At 40.1% G+C, this 23,804-nt stretch overlaps 1 protein-coding gene across 1 annotated transcript in view; it reads right to left on the bottom strand.

Moving 5' to 3' along the window:
* Positions 1–14,121: 14,121 nt before the first annotated feature.
* The window catches only part of LOC139740692 (uncharacterized), a 30,461-nt gene continuing 20,778 nt past the window's right edge, over positions 14,122–23,804 (bottom strand). Inside the window, exons 7-13 of the mRNA XM_071651261.1 lie at positions 23,519–23,737; positions 22,891–22,962; positions 20,992–21,066; positions 20,107–20,328; positions 19,056–19,274; positions 18,079–18,520; positions 14,122–16,692 (exon numbers count right to left, since the gene is read on the bottom strand). Coding sequence (XP_071507362.1) covers positions 14,771–16,692; positions 18,079–18,520; positions 19,056–19,274; positions 20,107–20,328; positions 20,992–21,066; positions 22,891–22,962; positions 23,519–23,737 — 3,171 coding nt within the window. The 3' untranslated portion in view covers positions 14,122–14,770. The remainder of the gene's footprint in view (positions 16,693–18,078; positions 18,521–19,055; positions 19,275–20,106; positions 20,329–20,991; positions 21,067–22,890; positions 22,963–23,518; positions 23,738–23,804) is intronic.

A 23,804-nucleotide genomic window follows, 5' to 3' on the forward strand; every position in this document is an offset into this window, starting at 1 on the left:
GCATTGCTTCAGCATCACTGCATACATGAGTTTGCTCAGTAGCTATCATACACTGTAAAAACATCGGTGTTAGATTTAACACCACGGGTGTTAAATCTAACACCGATCAAACTTCAATAAAGGACCACACCCACAGGTGTTGAAAATGCACTTTGATGGTGTTGAAAAGTGTTCATCTGACACTTCGTGGTGTTAATTTGACACTGTACCTGGTGTTATTTTGACACTGTACTGGTGTTAATTAAATAATGACACCACATGGTGTTGATTTGATATTTGTTGGTGTTAATATCAATGGTTTAACACCCGTCCAGCTTCAATAAGAGACCACACCAGCTGGTGTTACTTTGGTGTAAATTTATTTTCACATTTTTTTCAAAAATCTAGTATTTTAATGTAAAATTCTTGATCGTCTTGTTTAAATTAAAAATCAACAAGAAGTGCAGTTACTAAGAAACTCTTCAAAAAACAGTTTAAAATTTGGAAATGACACCCGGAGGTGTTAATTTAACATCATAAATGAGCACCGAAAATTTAACACCAGCTCGGTGTTCACTATTTAACACCGGACTTTTTGCAGCGTAGCAATGTGGTCATTGCTTCCCAGGTCACCCTTCCCAGTCAAGTAAGTCATTTTTGGACTATTGCAACTTAAGAAAAAAAAATGGTGTGTAATTAATACTACTTACCATGTTAGGACCACATCCAGACGAAACAGTGTAGTCGTCACCGTCAGATGGACTTCCAATGTGTTTCCATGGTGACGAAACGTCGGGAGGATCGAAAGAGATGATTGATGACCCTTGGAGAATTCTATTGCTGTATGATATAATGACAGTCAACTGATGTCTATGGACTATTAGGCGGTGAGGTTCATTTTAAGAGGGGGAGAAAACACATGTTGATTTGAAATATTTAGGAATCGTATGTGTCTTGTAATAAAACACGTTATTATTTTTGGAGGGATTATCTAAAACATAACCAACAAATTGCGCGCCAACTTTTTCGCAAAACTTCCAATCCATTAAGATATTCGTCTGTGGTACATTTAATCATCATGGTACATCTAAATTTTAGAGAAGAGTAATTGTGTGCACGGTACGAAAGCACATAATCCTTCAGATGTGCACTTTGATTTCACGATTTGTGGCATTTTTGGAACGTGGAACCGCGTAAATTATACATAAGGAATTTTTTTAATACAGCTTAAATTATTATGAACAATATCCATGGCTAGGGGATAAGAAACACATATTTATTGCCACCACAGTTTCGACAAGCAGATATGGGTTTTTGCAACTCAACTACACTCATCGCCTCAGTTTAACACTACATCTTCATTCTATAAGCAATTCTGCAAGGAATATAAATGCCAAAATATAAATACAGGGATGAAAGTAGCGCAAAGAGTGTCTGTACGTGGAATATTGTCTCCCTGTTGCTTTAGTCTAGTACTGTTTGATATATATAAGCTGAATTGTATTTTAATAGATCGTGCAGTATTCAGCACCTCCAGCAATGACCTACGGATACGTAACAAAATATTGTGCCAAATTGAATGCTAATGAATGTACGGATTTAGACGCGCACGTACAGTTACTCGTATCTTCACTTCATGGATATCAACAGTGGTAGATATTGATGAAATTTATGTTTATTCAATCGTAACAGGAGTGATATTCGTAGAATCACGTGACACCTGAGTTCATTGAACTTCGGACTTCATGAGCACATTCGCCATCAAATGCCTGTTACGGTCGAGGGTGATTGCGATGTTTTGTAATTTTAGTCAGTGCAATAAGGGACCACCAATGTTATTCTGAATTATGCTGCGGTTCCAATGGAGTACTCGGAGGACACATTCATTGAGAAGGGGTGGATGCCCTTAAAAAAGGATGATATGCACACAATCGAAGTTTGTTGTAATAGTCCATGGCGGGTGAGCACAACATGGAGATAGGCAGTTAGTGCTATCAACGTTATTCCGCCACTTTTATATCACGCCCTCCTTTGGTATCTTGCAGACATTTATGGTTACCATGGTAACATTGGACGGAGCCAACCTCGGTAAAATTGGACCCGGAAACGTGAATCGTGTGGTTGTACAGTACGTTGTATTCAATGAAACATGGATTTAGTAGGCCGATTCTTGTAAGGAAACTGATCCACTTCAATTATGTGTGTGATTTTAGATAGAGGAATAATCTTGTCTTGTACACCTTTGTGAAATGTTTCGAGTGTTCGTGTGGGTGTAACATTATAGAAAGTTGAGTGATATCTCCCAGTCATTTTCAACGCTCAGAGCGAAATGTCGGCGTGGATTAAACCAATGATATGCCGAAATCCCGCAATGAAATAACAGAAAATCGCGATAACTCAAAGAAGTTTTGAAAAATGTGGTTGCAGTGACCAGATTCTATACCACTGAGAGCAGCGCTCTTTCATATGTACTGTACTGTTGTTGATGGAACCATTTAATTGGATGTTTCTCGAGCGTTTCTATTATTAACCGGGTATATTGTTTTGAAGAAGTCATGACTGAAAGGGAAGGTAGACAATTGACACTTCCTCAGTTATTTAAACGGCATAATGATTGTGAAACAAACTTCAAAGCAGTCTCGTTTGTTGTCTTGCAAATTCTCGATCCCCACCCCATGTGATTAATGTTTTAGCTCTCTGTTGCAAGTCCTGTAGACTTCACCATCATCTTGTGCTAAGATGATGACAGTGAAGTAATGCTGACAATCGCTTCAACAAAAATGCGCCTCTACCTTGTGTATAGGAACGAAATTATGCAAGTGTATTTTTCGTTGAAGGGCTCCACGCATTTTCTGTTCTCCTTCCAAAATAAATGTTATAACCGTCTCATTGTAGGCAAGGTGACGATATGAATGTAGTGACTTTGTCGACCTCGCATAACAAATGTTAATCTATAATGAGCTCATCAAATTCTCTTTCCCAGGATCTTCTTCATCCCGTCCGGTATCGTAAAGGGTGGAGCATACAAATAGGGTCATGCAAATAGGACCGCTATAATTATACATTAAGAGGACTTAAGGAAGAAGAAAAATCAGGACATTTTCTCTCTATCCAACTCATGCTCGATTTTATCCTTAAAATGTTTTGTTTTCTGAATAGGCTTCTGATCCTCGGAAAAAAAATCTTTACTTTGACTTTGACTTTGTTCAATGTGTTCAATAATGCAAGTTTATGTTCTAATGAAAATTCGATACGGGCAGCAATTGATTGTTAGAAAACATTCCATTAGAAGTAGTTGGGGAGGAATGCTTTGTTCACATTATGTTGAGTAACATTATCCTCATCGAGCTAATAAAAAAAAGTTGGCTCTATCTTTTGATCAATGGCTCTTAAAGGTTTAGGGTATCGTGATTTGTGGACGTCGAATGCAGTTGTTGTAAAAGGGTAATGATGTCACGACTGGAATACCCCTTTTGTAAAGGAGGGTAAAAGTGCTGTTGTTGTTGAAAGAGGGTAATGCTCTATCACCTCCTCCCGCTTTCCTCTTTCGTATTCAGTCGCCTCCTCCCCGTATTCATCCTTCCATTTGTCCTCTCTTGACCCTCATTTTTCGCTTCTTCTTTTCTTATTCGTCCATATCAGTCATTATTAGCATTATCATTATTATTAATAATGATGATGATGATAATAATAATAATAATAATAATAATAATAATAATAATAATAATAATAATATTATTATTATTATTATTATTATTATTATTATTATTATTATTATTATTATTATGGTCAATAATCATGTTTTCCTTCTCCTTCCTTATCCTCTTGAGTTGCACCTTTGGATACTCGGTTTCTTGTGGGACATGCTCCGATTGTGCGAATGGTCCATGGCGATCAATCTTTAGGAAGGCATTTTGGGTTGCTGTATAGGAGCAAAAGAGAACAATGAAGAAACAACGTGGCTTGTTTATTTTCCTGTCTCAAAAACGATTGTGATTACTCATTGATTCTAACTAAAGTAATCCTATATATTGACTGCCATTATATTGATCACGCATAATCTTTTCTCCATGTCCTGTCTTAAACTATAGTGGAAAAGATCACCTCAGTTGTTGTTTGTTTGTTTTTTCTATTCATTGAGGTACACGTTGTAGATAATTGTGTAATGTCACCACCGTATGAAAAAAAAACTGGTTAATTTCCTGTTACTGTTTAGTTGGAGATACGAAGTGAGGTCTTTTCAACAATTGATTGAATCCTGTCTTTGATATAAATGACTACCTCTCGATCGTTTTATTTTTTATACTTTCATTTTTGTATCAGCATTTCGAAGATGCGATATTTGTACTTATCTCGTATGTCATGAATATATTGGTTGCGTTATGATATTACTTTTCGATTATACATTTTGTAAAGTGTTTAACGATGTCTGTTGCCGAAAGAGTGAGATGCAAATGACAGGGCTTTTTTTTTTCTTTTATACCACTTGAGTTTGGAGCAATAATTCTCAAAATGTAAAATCAAGAACTGGTCATCATAATTTCATCTAGCCCACATTGCTACAATATTAACGCATCTTGGTAATGGTGAAGATGCAAACGTTAACCACTATGTGCCAGTACAATAGTGACACGGTAGTCCACTGGATACAGAGCCATTACTAGGCCTATGTATACTATTTAGTAGATATTACATTTGTCATCATAATATTGGACATGCCGTTGCTCCTCGATTATTCGGCCAGATGTGACGTAATGTACACTCACCGAAGCATACGCCCCATATAGGACACCCATGTACACTCGCGACAGCATATCGAATGCCCTGCGGATGAACGCACAAGGCAAAAGAATAATTGCTTGATGAACTCATCACGCACAATAATAAGATTCAGTGCCATGTATGCAGCAGTGACATTGTTTGACTCAAATAAATTGCATTTTTCTGTCCTCGTTGTAAACTGGCTCTTTTGACAACTGTGTTTCGTTTTATCGGACGTCAATAATTTTTGAGAGATGAGTGTGAGTACAGTTACCTCCGTCAGGAGGTTCTTTTCGCCGGCGTTTCTTTGTTTATGTGTTTGGTAAAAGGTGACTGGATAACTGGGGAAAAGAGAGATGTAGATTTTGCTCTTGATTAGTCATTCAGGCCTAACAAAGCAGGAAAAGTGAGAATGATATAAACTGAGAGACAGACAGTGAATACATCATTGTGAAAGAGAGGGCCTGTGAGGGTGGAAGTGAATGATGATACACATCAGTGGTAGTGATGATGATGATTGTGATACTACTACTACTACTACTACTACTACTACTACTACTGCTGCTGCTGCTGCTTCTACTACTTCTACTTGTACTACACTACTACTACTACTACTACTACTACTACTACTACTATTACTGCTACTACTACTACTACTTCTACTACTACTACTACTACTACTACTACTGATAATAATAATGATGATGATGATAATAATAATAATAATAATAATAATAATAATAATAATAATAATAATAATAATAATGATAATAATAATAATAATAATATAATATTAACAATACTGCAACCACTATCAATAATGAAAACAGAAAAAGAATAATACACACCACTACCCCTTTATAAGGATTTTAACGCACATAGAAGGAACCTATTCTTGTGGTATGTCATCGTTCATGTCATCTTTTTTTCTTCTTCTTCTTCTTCTTCTTCTTCCTCTTCTCCTTCTTCTCTTTTTTTTTTTTTTTTTTGGTAAGTTTAATCAAATTCCTGCAGTAACCTATCCGAGGTAAAATTAATGCAGTTATGGAGAAATTGGAGTTATTGGTCGTGTAAACGTGTGGTAAGACCATGATGCTTTCTTCCTCGACTATGTAAGATTCACATGGCATTAAACATCCACATACAGAGACGAGAGGCAATCAATGTTACGGGGCATGAGGCCCAAAACAGACCTACACCGATCTTATCGACCGGAGCCTACTTTCGTTTTCTCTGTATGATCTCAATAGTCCTCTCCCCTCCCCCTGCCCCATTCCCCTTCCCATTTAATTTCTCACAGTCGCGCTAGAGCTACTTCATTCTTTCCTGCATCCGCAGTCCCTCTCACTGCTGCGCTGCAGGCCAGGCCATTAGCAGGAGCCGAAAAACACCTGGCAGAGGCGAGGCCCAAGACGGATCAAAAGGCTCGCTGAGATGTGTTCCATCGCGCTCCTGTGCCCACGCACGCCCGATTAACTCTCATCCCGCATCCTCATGAATAAAAGAGTAGAATACACGGATGCTGAAGAGAACAGAAAGAGATAGAGAAATACAATGAGAGAGAGGGAGAGATGGAGGGGGTGGGGCAGAGATGGGGGGAGGGGGAGGGACGGAGTATTAACTATATGATCTCATTTTGGAGGAACTGTGTGATAAAGGGAACCTCGGTGGCAGATGAGAAAAAGCGATCAGGCAGAACAAATAACAGAAAGTACAGAAATGAGGGAGAAAAGAGGGAGGGAGATAGAGATGCCAGGTGAGAGGGGGAGAGTTAGAGGGTAGAGATGAAGAGGGTGTGAGGAGGAAAGCAGGGGAGTGGCGGTTAAGGTCATCGGGCTGTCTGAGGTGTTCGACGCCTGGTCCGCCGCTTAACTCTTTTAAGTCCCTTACTATATATCACATCGTGTTGCATTTATACATTGCCAATAGGATTTTAAGTTGGTGGTACGTGTACTGCGAGGGAAGCCACAGGCAAAAGAGTTACGTTGAGGTGGTTTCATTGTATTCTCTTTACATCTGTTCTAAAAAAATCAAGCTACGTTTGGATGACATCATGCAGCTTACTATATGTAGGGCTACTCCCTATATCCCCCGCCATCTTTCTCATCCTAATAAGATATGCGGTTATCGATCGATACAGTTTGTCAATGCTGCCAACCAATAATAAAATTTCGACGACGGTAGATGTTGCTCCGGTTCTGTTCAATGGCTTACATACATGACGTGAGATGCCTTCAGAAAGAAAATTTAAATCAGTTACGTCAATGGCACACATGCACAGGTGCTCCCGAATGACATTAAATTAATCGTCGCGAATAACACACGGCAGTCATTTATAAAGTGCCCAAGTCTTCGGCGTATGCATTTCCTTCACATATTATTTTTCATACCAACGCCAAAGCCATCCCCTCCCCTCCCCCCCCCCCCCCAAAGAAAAAAGATTGCCACAGAGGTGCGCCCAATCTTGCAGCAAGTAGGAAGTACACATAGCGAATTTCAGCTTCACGTGAAATGAATAAACTATTCCATTGACTCAGTGGATCAAAAAGGTAGAAATATATGTACAGTGTTTCGCCAGGGCTCGACACAGAACTTTTTTTTTTTTTTTGTCTGGTGGCCCGTTTCGGCCACTAATCTTTACATCTAAAATTTGGGTGGCCTGAAAAGATATGTAGTGACCTGAAATGACCGTGTGTCAAGTGACAGTGTGGAAATAAAATGTATGAATGAATAAAAGAATGAATGAATGAAATAAAAGCAAAAGTAAAGAACCATTTTGAATCTTGTTAATTATCATTATTAACTTAATCTTATTAATCAACATTATTATTATCAATCAGCTTAGTTGCCCGATTGGGCCACCAAAATATTGAGTTGGTGGCCCAACAATTCAGTCAATCCAAATATAGAGATATCAATTATCTCGGCATCCATCCATGTGGTGATATTTGAAGTGCAAGACCAAGAAATAGACTTGTTTCACATAATGCAAGATAACTTCTTGCCTGAAAAGGTGTGTAAATCACAACTTCTGTAACTGTAAGAAGTATTTGACTTTAATGTACGTCGAATATCCAAGGATTTTTCCTCAGTATTCTCGTATCATTGTCTCCTCCACCTTTACTACTACTACTACTACTACTACTACTACTACTACTACTACTACTACTACTACTACTTCTTCTTCTTCTTCTTCTTCTTCTTCTTCTTCTTCTGCTTCTTCTGCTTCTTCTGCTTCTTCTGCTTCTTCTGCTTCTTCTTCTTCTGCTTCTTCTGCTTCTTCTGCTTCTTCTTCTTCTTCTTCTTCTTCTTCTTCTTCTTCTTCTTGTTATGAAAAAAGGGTATCGTAGAACACCTCAATAAGCAATTTTACTGATCTGTTCGTTTCGGATCTGTTTCTGATGTAACTTAAAAAAGTCGCCTCGCATACATCCATCTTCCTGGAGATGATCACAAAATATTAGTTTTACAGAGCGCTCTTCCGCCAAGGCCATGATGTAAAGAAAAATATTTAAAAAAAAGAGTACTTTACAACATTACTTTGATCACTGGGGTTAAAACCTACGCCTGTACAAATGTACATACAGTACTACTCAGGCGCGCCGGAAGCAGTTTTGGATTGGGGGGGCAAACATTGGAGGGGGCTCAAGATTAGACCATGCATATGTTACACAATATACACATGCACACACACACACACACACACACACACACACACACACACACACATACACACACACACACGCACACACATCTATCATATATATATATATATATATATATATATATATATATATATATATATATATATATATGTATGTAAAGTGGCGTACGGTGGGTCGAAACATGGGGGGAACCATAAAGTAATTTTGACGATCTGTATGCTTGTGCGTGTGTGCGTGAGCAATAATGGGACTACCATACATTACGGAATGTGATACATTCAACAACGCAGTCATTGAGGAACATTGTAAGTTTTCCTTATATGGATTATGGAATGACGGTGTGAAACGATCGACAAACTATATACTGTCAGCAACATAAGGTGAATGGCATAACAATAAAATGCGAGCGAGCGAAGCGAGCGAGCTTGAAAATTTTGATATTCTACAGTTCCAAAACTGGGGTTTGTAGCTATATCTTTCACTTTGGAAATTAATGGGGCGGCGCATCGGGCGCAACTGCTGGCAATTACTGGCAGCAACATTAGGAGAATGGCACAACGATTCAATGCGAGCGAGCAAAGCGAGCGAGCTTGAGAATTTTGACATTTTACAGTCCAAAAACTCCCGTTTGTAGCTACATCTTTCGCTTTGGAAATTAAGGGGGGGCATCGGGCGCAACTGCTGGCAATTACTGGCAGCAACGTTAGGAGAGTGGCATAACGATTCAATGCGAGCGAGCGAAGCGAGCGAGCTTGAAAATGTTGACATGTTAGTGTCCCAAAACTCCCATTTGTAGCTATATCTTTCGCTTTGGAAATTAAGGGGGGGCATTGGACGCAACTGCTGGCAATTACTGGCAGCAACGTTAGGAGAGTGGCATAACGATTCAATGCGAGCGAGCGAAGCGAGCGAGCTTGAAAATTTTGACATGTTACAGTCCAAAAACTCCCGTTTGTAACTATACCTTCCGCTTTGGAAATTAAGGGGGGGGGGCATCGGGCGCAACTGCTGGCAATTACTGGCAGCAACATTAGGAGAGTGGCATAACGATTCAATGCGAGCGAGCGAAGCGAGCGAGCTTGAAAATTTTGACATTCTAGAGTCCAACAACTGCCGTCGTAGCTATGTTTTTCGCTTTAGAAATTAAGGGGGAGGCGCACCGGGCTCAACTGCTGGATGCGAGCGAGCGAAGCGAGCGAGCTTGAAAAATTTTGACATTTTACAGTCCAAAAGCTGCCGTTTGTAGCCATCATATTTTTTCCCTTTTAGTCATTTTATATATACATGTTTATTTTATTTTCTTTGTTTATTCATTTATTTTTATTATTATTATTATTTATTTTTTATTTATTATTATTATTATTATTTTTTTTTTTTTTTTTTTGGGGGGGGGGCTTTTTGGGGGGGCAAAAATGCGTTTTGCCCCCCCACTTTTTGGATTGGGGGGGCGGCCGCCCCCCCCCCCCCCCCCCCCTGCCCCCCCACTTCCGGCGCCTATGGTACTACTCACTCATACCACGGAGCAATGCGGTGTAGTATCTTCCATGCTCATTTCCGCTAGGACATGTTTTTTTGTCACACATCATCCCCTTTCATTCGCCAGTTCGGAGTTAGATCACGCGCACATTGATACAAATAACCGTTCTTTTGTTTTTTTCTCAGTTGGTTAGGTACTTCACTCTTCTTCAAAGCAACAATAATACACAAGCTTGCCCGACGCAACAATTTACGGAATTCATGTTCAAACAAAGAATGAACTTGCATAGACCGTTTGACCAGAATAATCCGTCGATCAACACTTTGGGAAGCATTCGTTTTATCATATCGCACTGAATGCACTAACTAACTCCTTTTTTCCCTATTGGTATTGTCAAATACCATGCTTGGCTGTCAGGTGGATGTATTTGGCAAGCACAATTAATACGAATTACATAAACGATCATTTTTTTTTTTTTTTTTTTTTGGTATCACAGATGCTTATCTCAGTGAATCTAAAACCTAACACCCCTGTTCGTACAAATTATCTTTTTCGGCTCATGCGCAAACTGGAAATCCGAACTGGTCTATCATTTTGGTAACACGACATTTGCCCCTGCGACAATAATTGCTCCTGTCTATTTTCACCATGTATTAACGGTTAGGGTTAGGGTTGTGATAGGATTTTAGTTTTAGTTTGGTGTGAGGATTAGGATTAGGGTTAGGTTTATGTTTGAAGGTAGAATTCACGTTTGGCTTAGCTTGCAAATAATTCGCAGGAGCAAATGTCTTGGAACCGGCTTATTCATCTTCCACCAGGAACACATTAAAGGCATAATTTACCATTTGCAGATAAAAAACAACCCAGCATTAGTTCTTCAAAATTTGTAGTTCTAAAATGTTAGGTGGGAATAGAAACAACTAATGTAAAAATTTGAATCAGTATAACCGATGTTAAGTATTGTTAACTATGCAAAATGTAAAGAACAGTTATAACAAAAATGTTTCCAGACTAAACCGTCTGCAGTTATGGTTTAATGAGAAAAATAATGATATCTCCTTATATTTTAGGTTTTATTGCAAAGATTTTATATGGTAGGATGTTTTGTGATACAACTGACCTACACATATGCATCAAAAGTGATATCTTGAACATTTTTAAATCACTGCTCCCAAGGGTCACATGACCTTTAAGACCCTGAAGTGTGGGGACACACCGTGCGATGGGATGGCTGGCCCGGCTCCGATATATTCTGGAATCCCTGCAACGAACTGTGTACAGCTTATCACTGATCTTGATGTAAATACTCACACTGCTGAAGAATCAAGACTGGAATCGAACGTTACCGATATGAGCGTACGCTTCATATACAGTGTACATGTGTAATTTGCTGATGGGCAATTTTACTCTTGCAGGCTTGCGCTAGTCATGGTTATCTATTGTACTCTGGTGAGCAGCGAATGAATATTGATTCAATAAGGTCAATCTCTTCCCACGCTATTGGGTCTTAAACATTGTACTCTTGGGTAACAGAAAGCACATTCCATATATCAAGAGTATTCTTCATGAAGATGTGCCTGTGAAGGCATGAACCTTAAACCTTCCCACTGACGGAACAGTTCACAGTCCACTAGATCCCGACACCTCCATCATAAGTTTTGCATTTTGAGGTCTGTGATTCATTAATGAATACAAAGTGTGCTTTGACAACTAATCCTACTGATTTTTTTCAGTCACAGAAAGCCAGAAGTGGGAAACAATAGTGAGGATCACACAGAAATCATACAAATGCAACTCTATTCATTGTTTAACTGCACACATTCACAGAAAGGCAGATAGACAAACATACACACATGGACTCTGTGTATACTCAGTTTTCATACAACTTGTCACACCAATCAAACGTCTGTCTCTGATTTAAAGTGCAAAACATATGGGCAGACACCCCTTTGTATAAGGTGGTAATCTGGCTGCATATGATTTATTCAACAGAAATCAATATTAATCGAGATCAACTAACTAATTGAGAATGCATATGTTGGCATATGCATGTTTGTTTGTTTGTTTTTTTCAATACAAACCCTAAATCTTCACTCAAAACAGATTCCAGGACTACAACTGTAAGAACCAAAACCACGCTACAATGTTTGAAACTGTGCCAGCAGAAATCAACTTATACTGTACATATGATTACAATTGTACCAGGTATATACAATATACAGGTATATTCACATACACACAAATATACATACAGGCATGTCATACCTTTTCTTTCTCTATTTCTTTCTAATTGCAATTTTGCTGTACAGTATGTCCCCCAAAAAATTACAATCAAATGTTTGCATTGATAACACCCAATATGATTAAACTGTCTAAATGCTACTTCAGGGTCTTAAAATATAACATCTTAGCTCTATTTTGCAGAAAACCCCATTCAATTTGGTTAAGCGGTCACAGAGAAATGTGGAATGTTGTAAAGCATGTCATGAGTCTGATTCTTCCAAGTTTAGCACTTCAATGCTTTTGTGAGTGATACAATAGACAGAACTTGGAGGGAAGAGATTCTTGACATCCTGTACAAAATTCCTCATTTCTCTTGGACCAATGAAGCAAATCGAATGGGGTTTTCTGTAAGATGTGGGCAATGAGTTATAGTTTCATACCCTGAATTTGTATTTGGATTGATTCACTATCTTTAAAGATATCATTGCGAAGGGTCCCATTGTTATTTTTTGGGGGGACATACGGTATGATACCAAAGTGTAATTGCCACAGTGTTAACATACATGTACGAGCATGTGGTGCTTAATCGCCTTGTATATAAATGCTAGCTGGGATAGAATGATACGAAACAAACATATGGAAATGAAAATATCTTTTACATAAGTGCAATTCTGCAAAAAAAAAAAAATGGAAAAAAAATTGGGGAAAAAATGGGGGGGGGGGGGTTGTGGGGAGGGGGGAGTTCACCACTATAAAATCATTCTTGTGCATTCCAAAATCAACAGATTCATACTTCTTCATGAATAAAAATGCTTTTGAATTGAATGTCAGCTGTCAGCTTTACTTATGCCAAATACAAATACATTTGTACTCACAAATCAACAAATTTATTACAAATCATGTCATTTGTTTCACTCTTGGTTATGAACCACTGCATCATTTACACAGTTGACAAACATTGTTTTATGCAAGTCTCATTACATGTAATATCAGTAAATAATTTTTTCAATTGTCTTCTTTTTTTTTTTCATGACAGAAAGTAGAAATGCCCCTGCGGCATCTGGTATGCCTCTGCCATATCGCATTATTTTCCCAATAGCTCTACAGTACATATTACTGATGTGAGACGACAATGTCACATTGGCAGATAATCAGTATCTGGTAATTAAGCACCAATTTTCATGACAATTTTTCATGCCACTTTCAAAACATCCACACAAAAAAATTTAAATGAAATGTTAACATCTTCGCTTCAGCTCATAGCCCAAGCATTCCCTACATACTCACAGTCAGGTAATGCACAATATGTTCAAAATCATACATTATCCCCAGTTAAATTACACTGCTAAGAGTATACTGTACACGCCGAATATTTATCAAGATTCTTATTTTCGAGAATTTCGGGAGTCAGGTGCTATTTGCGAAATTAAAGACACGCGAAAATATTGACTCTGATCATAATATGAGTGTGATGTGCATGTGTACATTTCTCTGTACAGTACTGTACTCCATGATTGCGAATTTAACCACTTGCGAAATTGTTGGGAAGTCCCCATTCGCGAAAATTTAGACTCAGTAATTATATGGCGTATACAGTACATGCAATCATTTCCAGGGCATGGAGAAAATTGGGTAATTTCAGCATAGAACAGTGTCATTTTACCATTCTAACCTGACCTTTGACCCTGGACCTTTGACTTCATGACCCACAACTTCAAAGAGAATCAGTGTCAGGCAATACATGTATATGTACTAAATTTCGTGAAGATATCTTGAGCAATTTATAAGATAAGGGGGGAAAAAGTGAAATTTCAGCATTTCCACTTGACTTTTGACTTTATGACCCAAAACTATCAATAGATAATCTCAATCGGGTATACATGCATACACCAAGTTTCACGAAAATACATTCAAGCATTGTAGAAATACAGAGGGAAATGGTGAATATTTGCATTTGACCCTAACCATTTTAGCGTGTCTACCCAGAAATTGATAGGCACAGCTTTGTTAACTCGTACAAACATATGCAAAGTTTTATTTGGAGGCCTCAAACGGTTCTTCAAACAGACAACACAAAAACATAATGGCCCGAATTCACGAAGGTGGTTTAAACTTAAACCATGGTACAAATTTAGACCATGGTCTAAAATAAGCGTTAAATAGGCGTACCAATACATGCGCGCATTAATGCCCGTATTTTTACTGGATGCCTGTTAGCGTACGCAATCTATCAATCATATCTACGCAGTAAAAATTTACATAAACCATGGTTTAAATTTAGACCACCTTCGTGAATTCGGACCAATGCCTCCAGTGCCATTTCAAGACAGCACCATAAAAAGCTCTACAATGTCTGTAAGTGTTTGATATGTTTCACTTCCAGACACGGACTGTTTTACACCCATACAACCCCAACAGGTAAGTTGTAATTCAGCGATACTGAAATAGCATCTATTAATTTAGAAGTATACAGAAATGTACACATGTTTGTTACAGCTACTTCAACATTACATATCACGCAAGAATATGTATACTGGCAAATACAAATGAATGTGATAACTTTCACTGAACAGCTCATGGTACATTATGGGCACAAATATGTACAAAGCAGCATTCCTTTTGTCGAATGGATAAAGATATATCTCCAATTAATTTCCTAGCCTCTTCATTCAGTGAAGTCCGAGAGCTGCTTTGGTGCTCTGACACGCCTAGTGCGGGTGTTGGCAGAAGGCTGACCAATTTCCATGGGTTCCTCACAGTCTCCCAATTCTTCATCCATCCTAAGTGTGCTCCCAACCTTTGCTGTCGAGGCAAGATCCTCCTTCTCAACAGGCATCACTGGCTGCTGCCGAGGTGCAGCCGCAGAGGCAGCTGGAGTGGACGTTGGCAGGATCGAGGAGGAGAGAGGAGGGGTGGTCTTTAATGCTACAGACGGTGACGAAAGCCATGGCTTGGAGCTTGACGTCACCATCATTGTTTTGTGTGCTTTCGCTGCCCTCTCTGTGCTTGCCTTCAAGCTGCTAGACAAGGCAATGAAGGGTGCAGACGTGGACAGCTTGGGTTTCTGCGAGGCCGTTGCAGCAGGATCCACCGGCTTCGACACTATCTTAATGGTGGTGGTGGATGGCGAGGGGGATGGCTTATTTGACGGAGGCTTTGTGTCCTTCAGGTGTTCCTTTAGCTTTGACAGAGGAACTGTGTCCAAGTCCACCACAATCGGAGCAGAGGTATCTTTGGGAGCCTGCTGAGTGCGAAGCTTGGACAGGGGGATGGTGTCCAGATCAATCACGATCTTCCCTCGGCCAGTAGTCTCTGCTATGTTCCCTGAACCACTTGGTGATGCCAACGACACTGATACTATCTGGCCCGTCGATGACACTCCAGGAGAAGGCTTCGCAAGAGAAATCTCTCTCATCGTGGGTTTGACGCCAGACGGTGACTTGGTAGGGGGACTGGTTTTGTGGGAGCTCGGCGAGTCAAGCTTAGTGAGTGGAATCGAGCCTTTCTCAAAGTCTTTAAGAATCTTTGCCTCAGTGACTATATGACCAGTGTGAGTGTAACTCAACGAGGCAGTAGTCAGTGGAAAGTCGTGGAACTGCAGCTTTTGTATTGCTTGGACTTGTGCACTACGTTCGTCTTCGGAGGATTTCTTCACTATCTTTCCACCACTACTTGTGACATGTTGAGCGCCAATCAGACCAAGCATGGAAACATCTGATGTAACCTTTGAACTCTTGCCGCCACAAACTGCAGCAGATGGAGTACTGGATTTGACGCCAGTACTCCTTGCTTGTGCTGGCGATGCTTTCGTGGTGACTAGTGTCACACAGGTGGACTTGGCTGGTGCTGACTGGGCTGCTTTGAGTGCTGTGGATATCAGGTGTGGTAAGTGCATGGCCAAACTGGATGTCTTGACGTCTGAATTGGAGCTTACAGAGAAATGGACGCTAGAGGTCTTCCCTGAAGAGCCACTGGAAGATGCTGTTCCACTGCTGGAAGACGTACCTTTGGAATGGGTGGATTTAGTCGGCCCAGGACCTTTAACCAGCCCACTGTCTGCACTTGCAAGAGCTTGGCCAAAGCTCTGCTTCGGGGAGAAGACACCTTCCAGGACCTGCATTTGAGACCCTGTTGTCTCCTTCAGCTGACTACCTTGAATGTTAAAGCTTAGTCCATGCAGGAGACTGCTGTGTGACCCACTGGAGGATGTGCCCCTCATCTGCTGAAGCTGGGACAATGATTGTCCGGAGTCCAATGTGACCCTGCTGGTTGAAGCCTGCTTGGCCTTCCCATCTGTAGATGAAGGAGGCGTACTCGCACCAGAGGTAGCCGTCCTGGAGCTAGGAACACCTAACCCTGATGCCACCAGTGTGTAAGTGGTCGGAGGACGACCACGCTGTGTAGGAGTGTGCACTGACATGCCCTTGATTTGACCCGAAGAGGTCACAGTGGGTGAGGTCAAGGATTGTTCCCCAGTGATGATAGGGAGATCAGCAAGCTTCATCTGTTTGCGCCGCACTGTGGCTGGACTCTGGCTTTGGCTTCTCTTTGGAGCTTGTTTCACCACAATAGTTGTGGCATCAATTCCTGTTTGAAGAAATGCATGAGAGAGTGCTCGTGACATTTTACATCAAAAAAGTAACATAAGTATATCACATGTGTAGAAGGGAACTGACACTAAAAGCATTTGAGCAGTTTCAGTGTTGCACAGCAAGAAACTGCAAATTGCATTATCATTTGATATTTGACAACTTTGGCCAGAAAATGAAGAGGGTGAAGAAAGTAACTCCTGTCAGAAAGAGGGGCAAACTTCATAAAATTGCATGCCTTCAGCTGTGACATATTCACAGGGTACAATGTAGACACATGCCTGGTTATGTTCATTTGGATATGTGTTTTCTTGAAGTAGTAATTCAAGGCAAATTAATATCCCGGTGTTTCAGTGGATAGTCTGTGGAGATTACAGTGTAGGCCCATGACTTTTCAATTGGACTATTGGCTGTTTATAATGAAATTTCTCATATCTACTGAAACATGGACACTGCTATATCTTCATATCATAATTAAATTCAAGTTCAAGTAAACCCATTCAGACCCAGAACTCAAGGGGGCACTGTTAGATGATTTTGACATTAACACATCTGCCATGTTCTAAATGTCTGATAAAACTGATTTGTGCAGTAAATCAGCCAAAACTGGCCAAAATAATGTCAATAAAGTCTGTCTCTTAATTCAGTCAATGTTCCTGGCTGATTCAGCAAAATTTAAATGACTGCTGATCCTGTACAAAGGAGAGTACGCACAATATGCATCCATGATGTACTTTGATGGACAGTTAACTCTTTATGTGCCATGGTCTTAACCACATGCGTGCCACATTATTCCAAAACAGCAACATAATCATGCTTTGGGACGATATTCTGTTTTTCAAATCTATGTAACTTTTATAGATTTTTGTTACCCTAGAAGTGTAATAAGCAAAAAAGAAGATAAAATGCCAAGCGCTGCTTTGATGTAGATTGAATGACATGTCTGTGATTGTTTCTCTTCCACATGACCAGTAGCTAAATTATTGTAGATACATGACTTTTGCACTCAAAACAGTGACATAAACTTCAAATTAACTGGCAAATCCACTTGGAAACACTGTTTGATAGTCGATCACCACATAAAATGCAAGCTACATGTGATAGGAATGGAATCGCGAGAAACGCTTTCATTGTACTGTGGCATCATTTATTTATTTATAAGTTTGGGCGAGCTTGTGCATTTGAGCAGAATATACAAACTTGGCACAACCTCGACTGAGTCAGGAGTGCGAACATAGCACATAAAGAGTTATCTAGCTTATGATGATTATTTTGGTTATCATTATGCCATCCTACAGTGCCTTCTGGAATCCCAGGTTCCTACACCTTTAAAGTAACCCCAAATTCTGCCTTCCCTAAACGTTACTGAGAGTTAACAGTTTACCTTCCGCGGGTGACATTGTTCCTGTCCCAGCCATCTCTGAGCCACCAAAGCGCACTACCCCTTTGCCTTTAGTCTTACTCTCCTCTTTACTCTGGCTGGCTGCCCTGGCCAGGTAGGTGGTGTACTGCTTGGCTTGATTGGCGGAGGACAGAGCAGCTGCAAACGAGGACGTCTTCAGTGTCCCCGATGAAGGCGCGGCAGATGTGGCTGGCCCAGAAGTGCCTGGCTGTGCCATGGAAGAGGAGAAGGAGGAGGAGGAGGAGGAGGGAGAGGAAGAGGAGGGCTTTGATGACACCGTTCCAGTGGAGGTGACTGAGGGTGCCATGGTGGAAGCAGCAGTGAGGGCAGTGGCTGTTGTGGACGAGGTGGTAGTGGGTGTAGGGGCACGCGAGTCGCCCCCCTTTGGAGTCTTTGGAGTGGCAGGCAGGGTAGATATCCCATGCTGATAAAAGAAAAGCAAAAGTACCGACAACACAAAGGTTAGAAGGTGTGACTGGATGAATAAGTCATGCAAGTATGCAAGAAATATTTGACGTTAATTACTATAAAGCAGTCCCAGTGAAGATGTAAAAAAAAAAATCAAACAAACATACAGGTGAAATGTATCGCTACAACATAAATTCTCATTACAATGAAGTAAAAATGTAGGTCTCCAAATTTCACCCATATATCTTTATGTAGTTCAATGTTCATTTACAACAAATTTCAATACAATGTAAGAAAACTGCCGATCCCAAGGACTCGGTTATAATGGAAGCTGCTGCACCTGGAATGGGCTTGCTTATTTACAATTGCAAGTTTGGATGGCTGGTGAAAATGCTTGCCAAGATTGGTGCCTGGGCATATATAGGGTTAAACAAAAGTGTCACCAGGAAAAACTTGTACAATGTCAAAAATCCCCCATAAAAGATAAGATAAGGAAGATAACTCTTGTTATCTTCATGAGAACTAGGTATTGGCTGATAGCTCTAACCAACCTCAACAGGAGTAGAAGGGGTGCTGGATCGGCGGCCTGGGATGGGGCCCCCTACAGGAGGTGTCTTGCGCCCCTTCATCTCACCGCTCAGGTCCCTCTGCACCTTCTTCTTGCGCTCCTTCTCTTTCTTCTTGGAGTGGTGATGATGGTCCCCATCCCCCTCACCGGACCCATGGTAGGCAGCAGACAGTACCCCTGTCAGAAAGTCTGATATCTCATCCTACACATGCAAAAAAAAAATGAAAAACCAAACAAAAACCAACAGATAGATAATAAAGCATAAAAAAAGGAAGAAAACATTTCATTTGTATCGTTCCTGTTTGAAACTGAGTTGTGATTCCTGCCTCCTTTCTCACAGCAAGAAAGGGGGAACCATAAAGAGAAGGGGAAACTATGTAAAACATAGATCTAAGAAGGACTACAAGCACATCTTCCACCATTTGGAATTTGCTTGCGATTTATCCAAAGGGTCTACCAAGGAACTTGTCTGGCTGACACTGTTTGTCAGGATAGTGAGTTGTTTTTGGAGTATTTTGAGATCACAGGGTCAAATGAATTAGATCGAAGTACCCAACTTTTATTTCTGAAGCGTCTTTCCCAATTGGTAAAGGGTACAGTAGGTAGAATGTCACATGGTAATCGATCATGTCCTACGTAGCTGTAGTATTTCCCAACAAGCTGCATGCAATTCATTCTCGCACTGAAGATCACATGATATTGCTTTTGCCTAGTTTGTGAGTGATTTTTAAACATTATGTAGTAACCATGATCAGATATGTTCTCAGAGTACAATACTGCAGGTGTACATTTTTGGCTAATATTTTCAAAGTCAAACAGCTGAAATCCGTTATCACAGCACTACTGAACCAATTTATTAAGCGTATGTGTCCATTATGGAAGCAAATAAAAAAAAATCCACAGTTTCTGCAGGCACATGGATGCTATATTTTATCCTCACAAAAATGATAAATAACCAAATTATGGTTGTACAAGTCAGGTATAGAGGAGGGACTTATGATGCTGTGTTGTCAACAGAGGGCGTCCTATCTCACCAGGATGCATCTGTCCACCATGGTCTGAGTGATGCCCTCGTGGAGTTTCTTGGTCTTGGAGAGGCGGAGCCTGTCATCCGCCCCGCCCACCACCACGAGGGTGGTCTCAGCCTTCATGCGCTCCCGCAGATTCTCCAAGCTGTCCTGGTTGCACTGGCTCGACTCTTGGCCGATGGCGAAGAAGGTCGGAACTTTGCTGTCGAAGAGAGGCTCGTCCAAGTCCTGCACGCAATGAAGGAGAAGTACAGCACTAAATGCACTACTTCCCTTATGCCATATTCACAAGCACCTGCTTTCCCTAGGATATCCAACACACTGATGCATTGTTGTCAATGCCATCTCTTATATTTCATCTTCTGCCAGTGTTCTGGTTAGTTTTATACAGTGCACTCCCTTTATAACAAACACGGTTATAACAAAATTCTGGTTACAACAAAATGAAAATCCTGGTCGCAAAATAATCAGCTCTATGTTTTTTTATTGTTTATTTGTTTGGAATAACAAAGTTTCGATATAACGAAAGAAAACTGGCGGTCCTGAGGACTTCGCTATAACAGGAGTCCACTCTAATCACATTGCATCTCTGTTGTGTCTGTCATTACTAATACTTCACCAATTTCAATGTAATTTCTGCTGTGATTATAACCGAGATAAATTCGAGCAGCTACTCGACTTGATAGTTTACTAAAAGCAGTTGGGTGTACAAAAAAACAAACAACACACTCCAAGTCCATTGTTGAGGTTGGGACTGCTGCTGACAGAGAGACAAATCCGATGACCCTTGACCCCAAACTGACTCGCAGCCTCCCCTCCCCCCCCCCCCCACTCTAAAAGAAGAAATGGTCTGTGGCCCCTGCTTTGTAAATGGCAGCAAGTCCAACTTACCCCCCTGTCTCCACTTATTCCACGCATAGGAAGCCCAAGGCAGACCACAGCTGATACAGCTTCCACAAGGGACACCTAGATTGTGCAGTCATACAAGACGAGAGGATAAATCAGTGGTGAAATAGGTGACAACGAGGAGTAAGAATGGAAAGAAAGGGACATTCATTAGACACATAAAAGGAGAGAGAGAGAAAAAAAAAAACTATGCGGGGAAAAACACTGACAATTTATTGAGTGCAAATGCTGTGGTGTAGCAGACAAGCTAAGTTTTACACTCTTTGATCCTAACTTTTCTTTCTGTCTGATGCAAATAGGGTAATAGAGCAGCTAACCTCAGCAGATGAAAAAGTAAAACACATATTGATGTACTTTAAAAAGAAAACTCACACATTTCAGGGGCAAATACAAAATTACAATATTTTGGTTCAAAAAAGCAAAAATTACATCATAATCATATGCATGCTACATCAAACAAAAGGCAAACACAGATTATTAATTTTGATGAAGGAAATACATACTAGATATTGTCAAACGTACCAATTAGCAGAAGATACAGTATGCACGAGGGGGAAAAAAGAGCGGCTGGCATTGAGATTTGGAGTGATGTCAATTGGTCATAATTGTTTAATATTTAATACTGTGTCAGGAAAGAGACGTAGTTTTGTCATTTTAACGACATGAAATGTTGCACAAAGCGACATGTGACTGCATCACGAGATCATTCTGAAAATACTCCTGTCACCCTGTACAATCTTTTGAATAGGCCTAAATTTAACGTAATCCTTATTGTCCTTTATTCACTGTTTGGAATGTCTGCTGGAGCACTTTCTTTGCTGACTGGCACAACTGTCTGGAAACTCACTGCCAGTGCCTAGAGATTATCTAATCCCTCTAATCCCTAATTGTGTCACCATGGCTGTCCTGTTGGACTGAGGCACATTGTTACGCCCAAGGGGGCTTGCTAACTTACAAGTATGTCACTTTAGGAGGAATACACTGAATACTGATGAAGCACAGGGGCAATTCCGCGGTTTTAATAGTAACATTACATTTGAACAAATTTAGATATTTGTTTTTACTACAAAATTACCATTTATTCATTTCAAGTCAAAATTATGTCAAAAACATATTCATCCTTCCCATGTTTATGATACAGAAAAGAATGAATACAATCCAAGAAATATTAGAATTGCTATGGCAACTTAAAGGGCTGGTTAGTAACGTTACGAAAATAGGACATGACAAAAAAATCAATGTCTTGTAACAAAAAGTGTGCAAAAATTCAAGTTACTTCAAACAAAGTGTTGCATTAATTTCAATTATTGCATCATGACAAATGTTCATGCAAATTTTTTTAGCAGTTCCACCGATAATTTTTTAGTTAGACCCCCAAAAGCATGGTTAGTAACGTTACGGTTAGTAACGTTACATTTGTCCGGAGTAATTCCGCAGGTCATTTCACCCTTTTGTAATTGACAAAATGTCACATGACTTCTGGAGTATTTAAATGTATTCATCTTTTACCCGTTAGCAAAGCTTTGAGGAAAAAATTTCAAAGGAACCCACTGTAATTTGCATTTAAGTGAATTTCAGCATCCCCAGTCCCACATGTACATTTTAGATGATGGTTTTAGATCTCGCAAAATCAATGAATACGAAAAATAAAATCTGATGAATTTGAAAGACCTTAATGATTGATGAACATCCATGGCATTAGTTGATACCTAAATCAAGGAGTAAGATAAAGAGGCACATTTCTTTTATCCATGTCATGTCCACCTAACTGCGGAATTGCCCACAGGAAGTTATAGCCATTAAGTTCCTGAGCAATAAAGGGTTTATTTATTGGAAATGTGAACAAACCCATGAGGGATAATAATTTGTTGGTAAAATACTCACATGACAGGCTACGAGGGCTCCAACTGACCAGCCCAGAAGCACGATGGGCCTGTTGTGAAAATTTGTTCGCAGCTGTAGAAAGACACAACATGATCTCTTGAAGGTCTTTGGCAACAATACAAATCACTACCAGTTCATAGACATTTCATAAAAGATTGCAAATCTGTCATCTCCAGAAAAGTTTTTTCCCCCATCTCTTTGTAGAAAAATAGCACATGGCTTGCTCAGGATTCTGAAAATTGCAACTCCAAACAAAATGAAACAAACAAAAACACAGAATCCAAGCTAGTCCAACCCTCACTAGGAACAAAAAAAAAAGTGTAATATTCCTGATTAGAGATGAATACTTCAGTCAGATTGTAACAATATGTTTGTTTGTTGTTGGTTTTTTTTGTCATTGTTTTTTTAGGTAATGATTCCACAGACAATTGTATCAAATTTTCACTAAGATTCCATTCATGATTATGGATTTAGATAACAACACCAAAGGAAAAAAAAGGAAATACATACCCTGTAAATTGATTTTTAGACACCTTAGGTGCATAGAAATAAGACAAATGCATTGTTTATCACTTTTGTGCCCACTGCTACTAAATATGAGCTGTATCAATTCTAATTCTTTCATTACCTCAGACACCTTGGTGCGGACAGCTCCAATCATATGCTCCAGACACAGTGCAGCGGTGATCCCTGCCCCTCCTTCGGGGGCATGGACCGACACAGGCACCACTTTCCCCAGGTTGCCTAGCTGTGAGTTCCAGTACCTGATGCGGCGTGACGGGGGCATGGTGGGGTGGGTGGGGCCACTCGGAGCTATGAGGAGGATGGGGGCTCCTGGCAACTTTTTCTGTTTGAAGATCAAAGGGTTTAGAATATCAATATTTGAATATTTGAAAATATCAAAATGTCCACAT

This window comes from Diadema antillarum, unplaced genomic scaffold (assembly GCF_040938485.1).
Source record: "Diadema antillarum isolate AM-2024a unplaced genomic scaffold, OU_Dant_1.0 seq00000872_RagTag, whole genome shotgun sequence".
NCBI lineage: Eukaryota > Metazoa > Echinodermata > Echinoidea > Diadematoida > Diadematidae > Diadema > Diadema antillarum.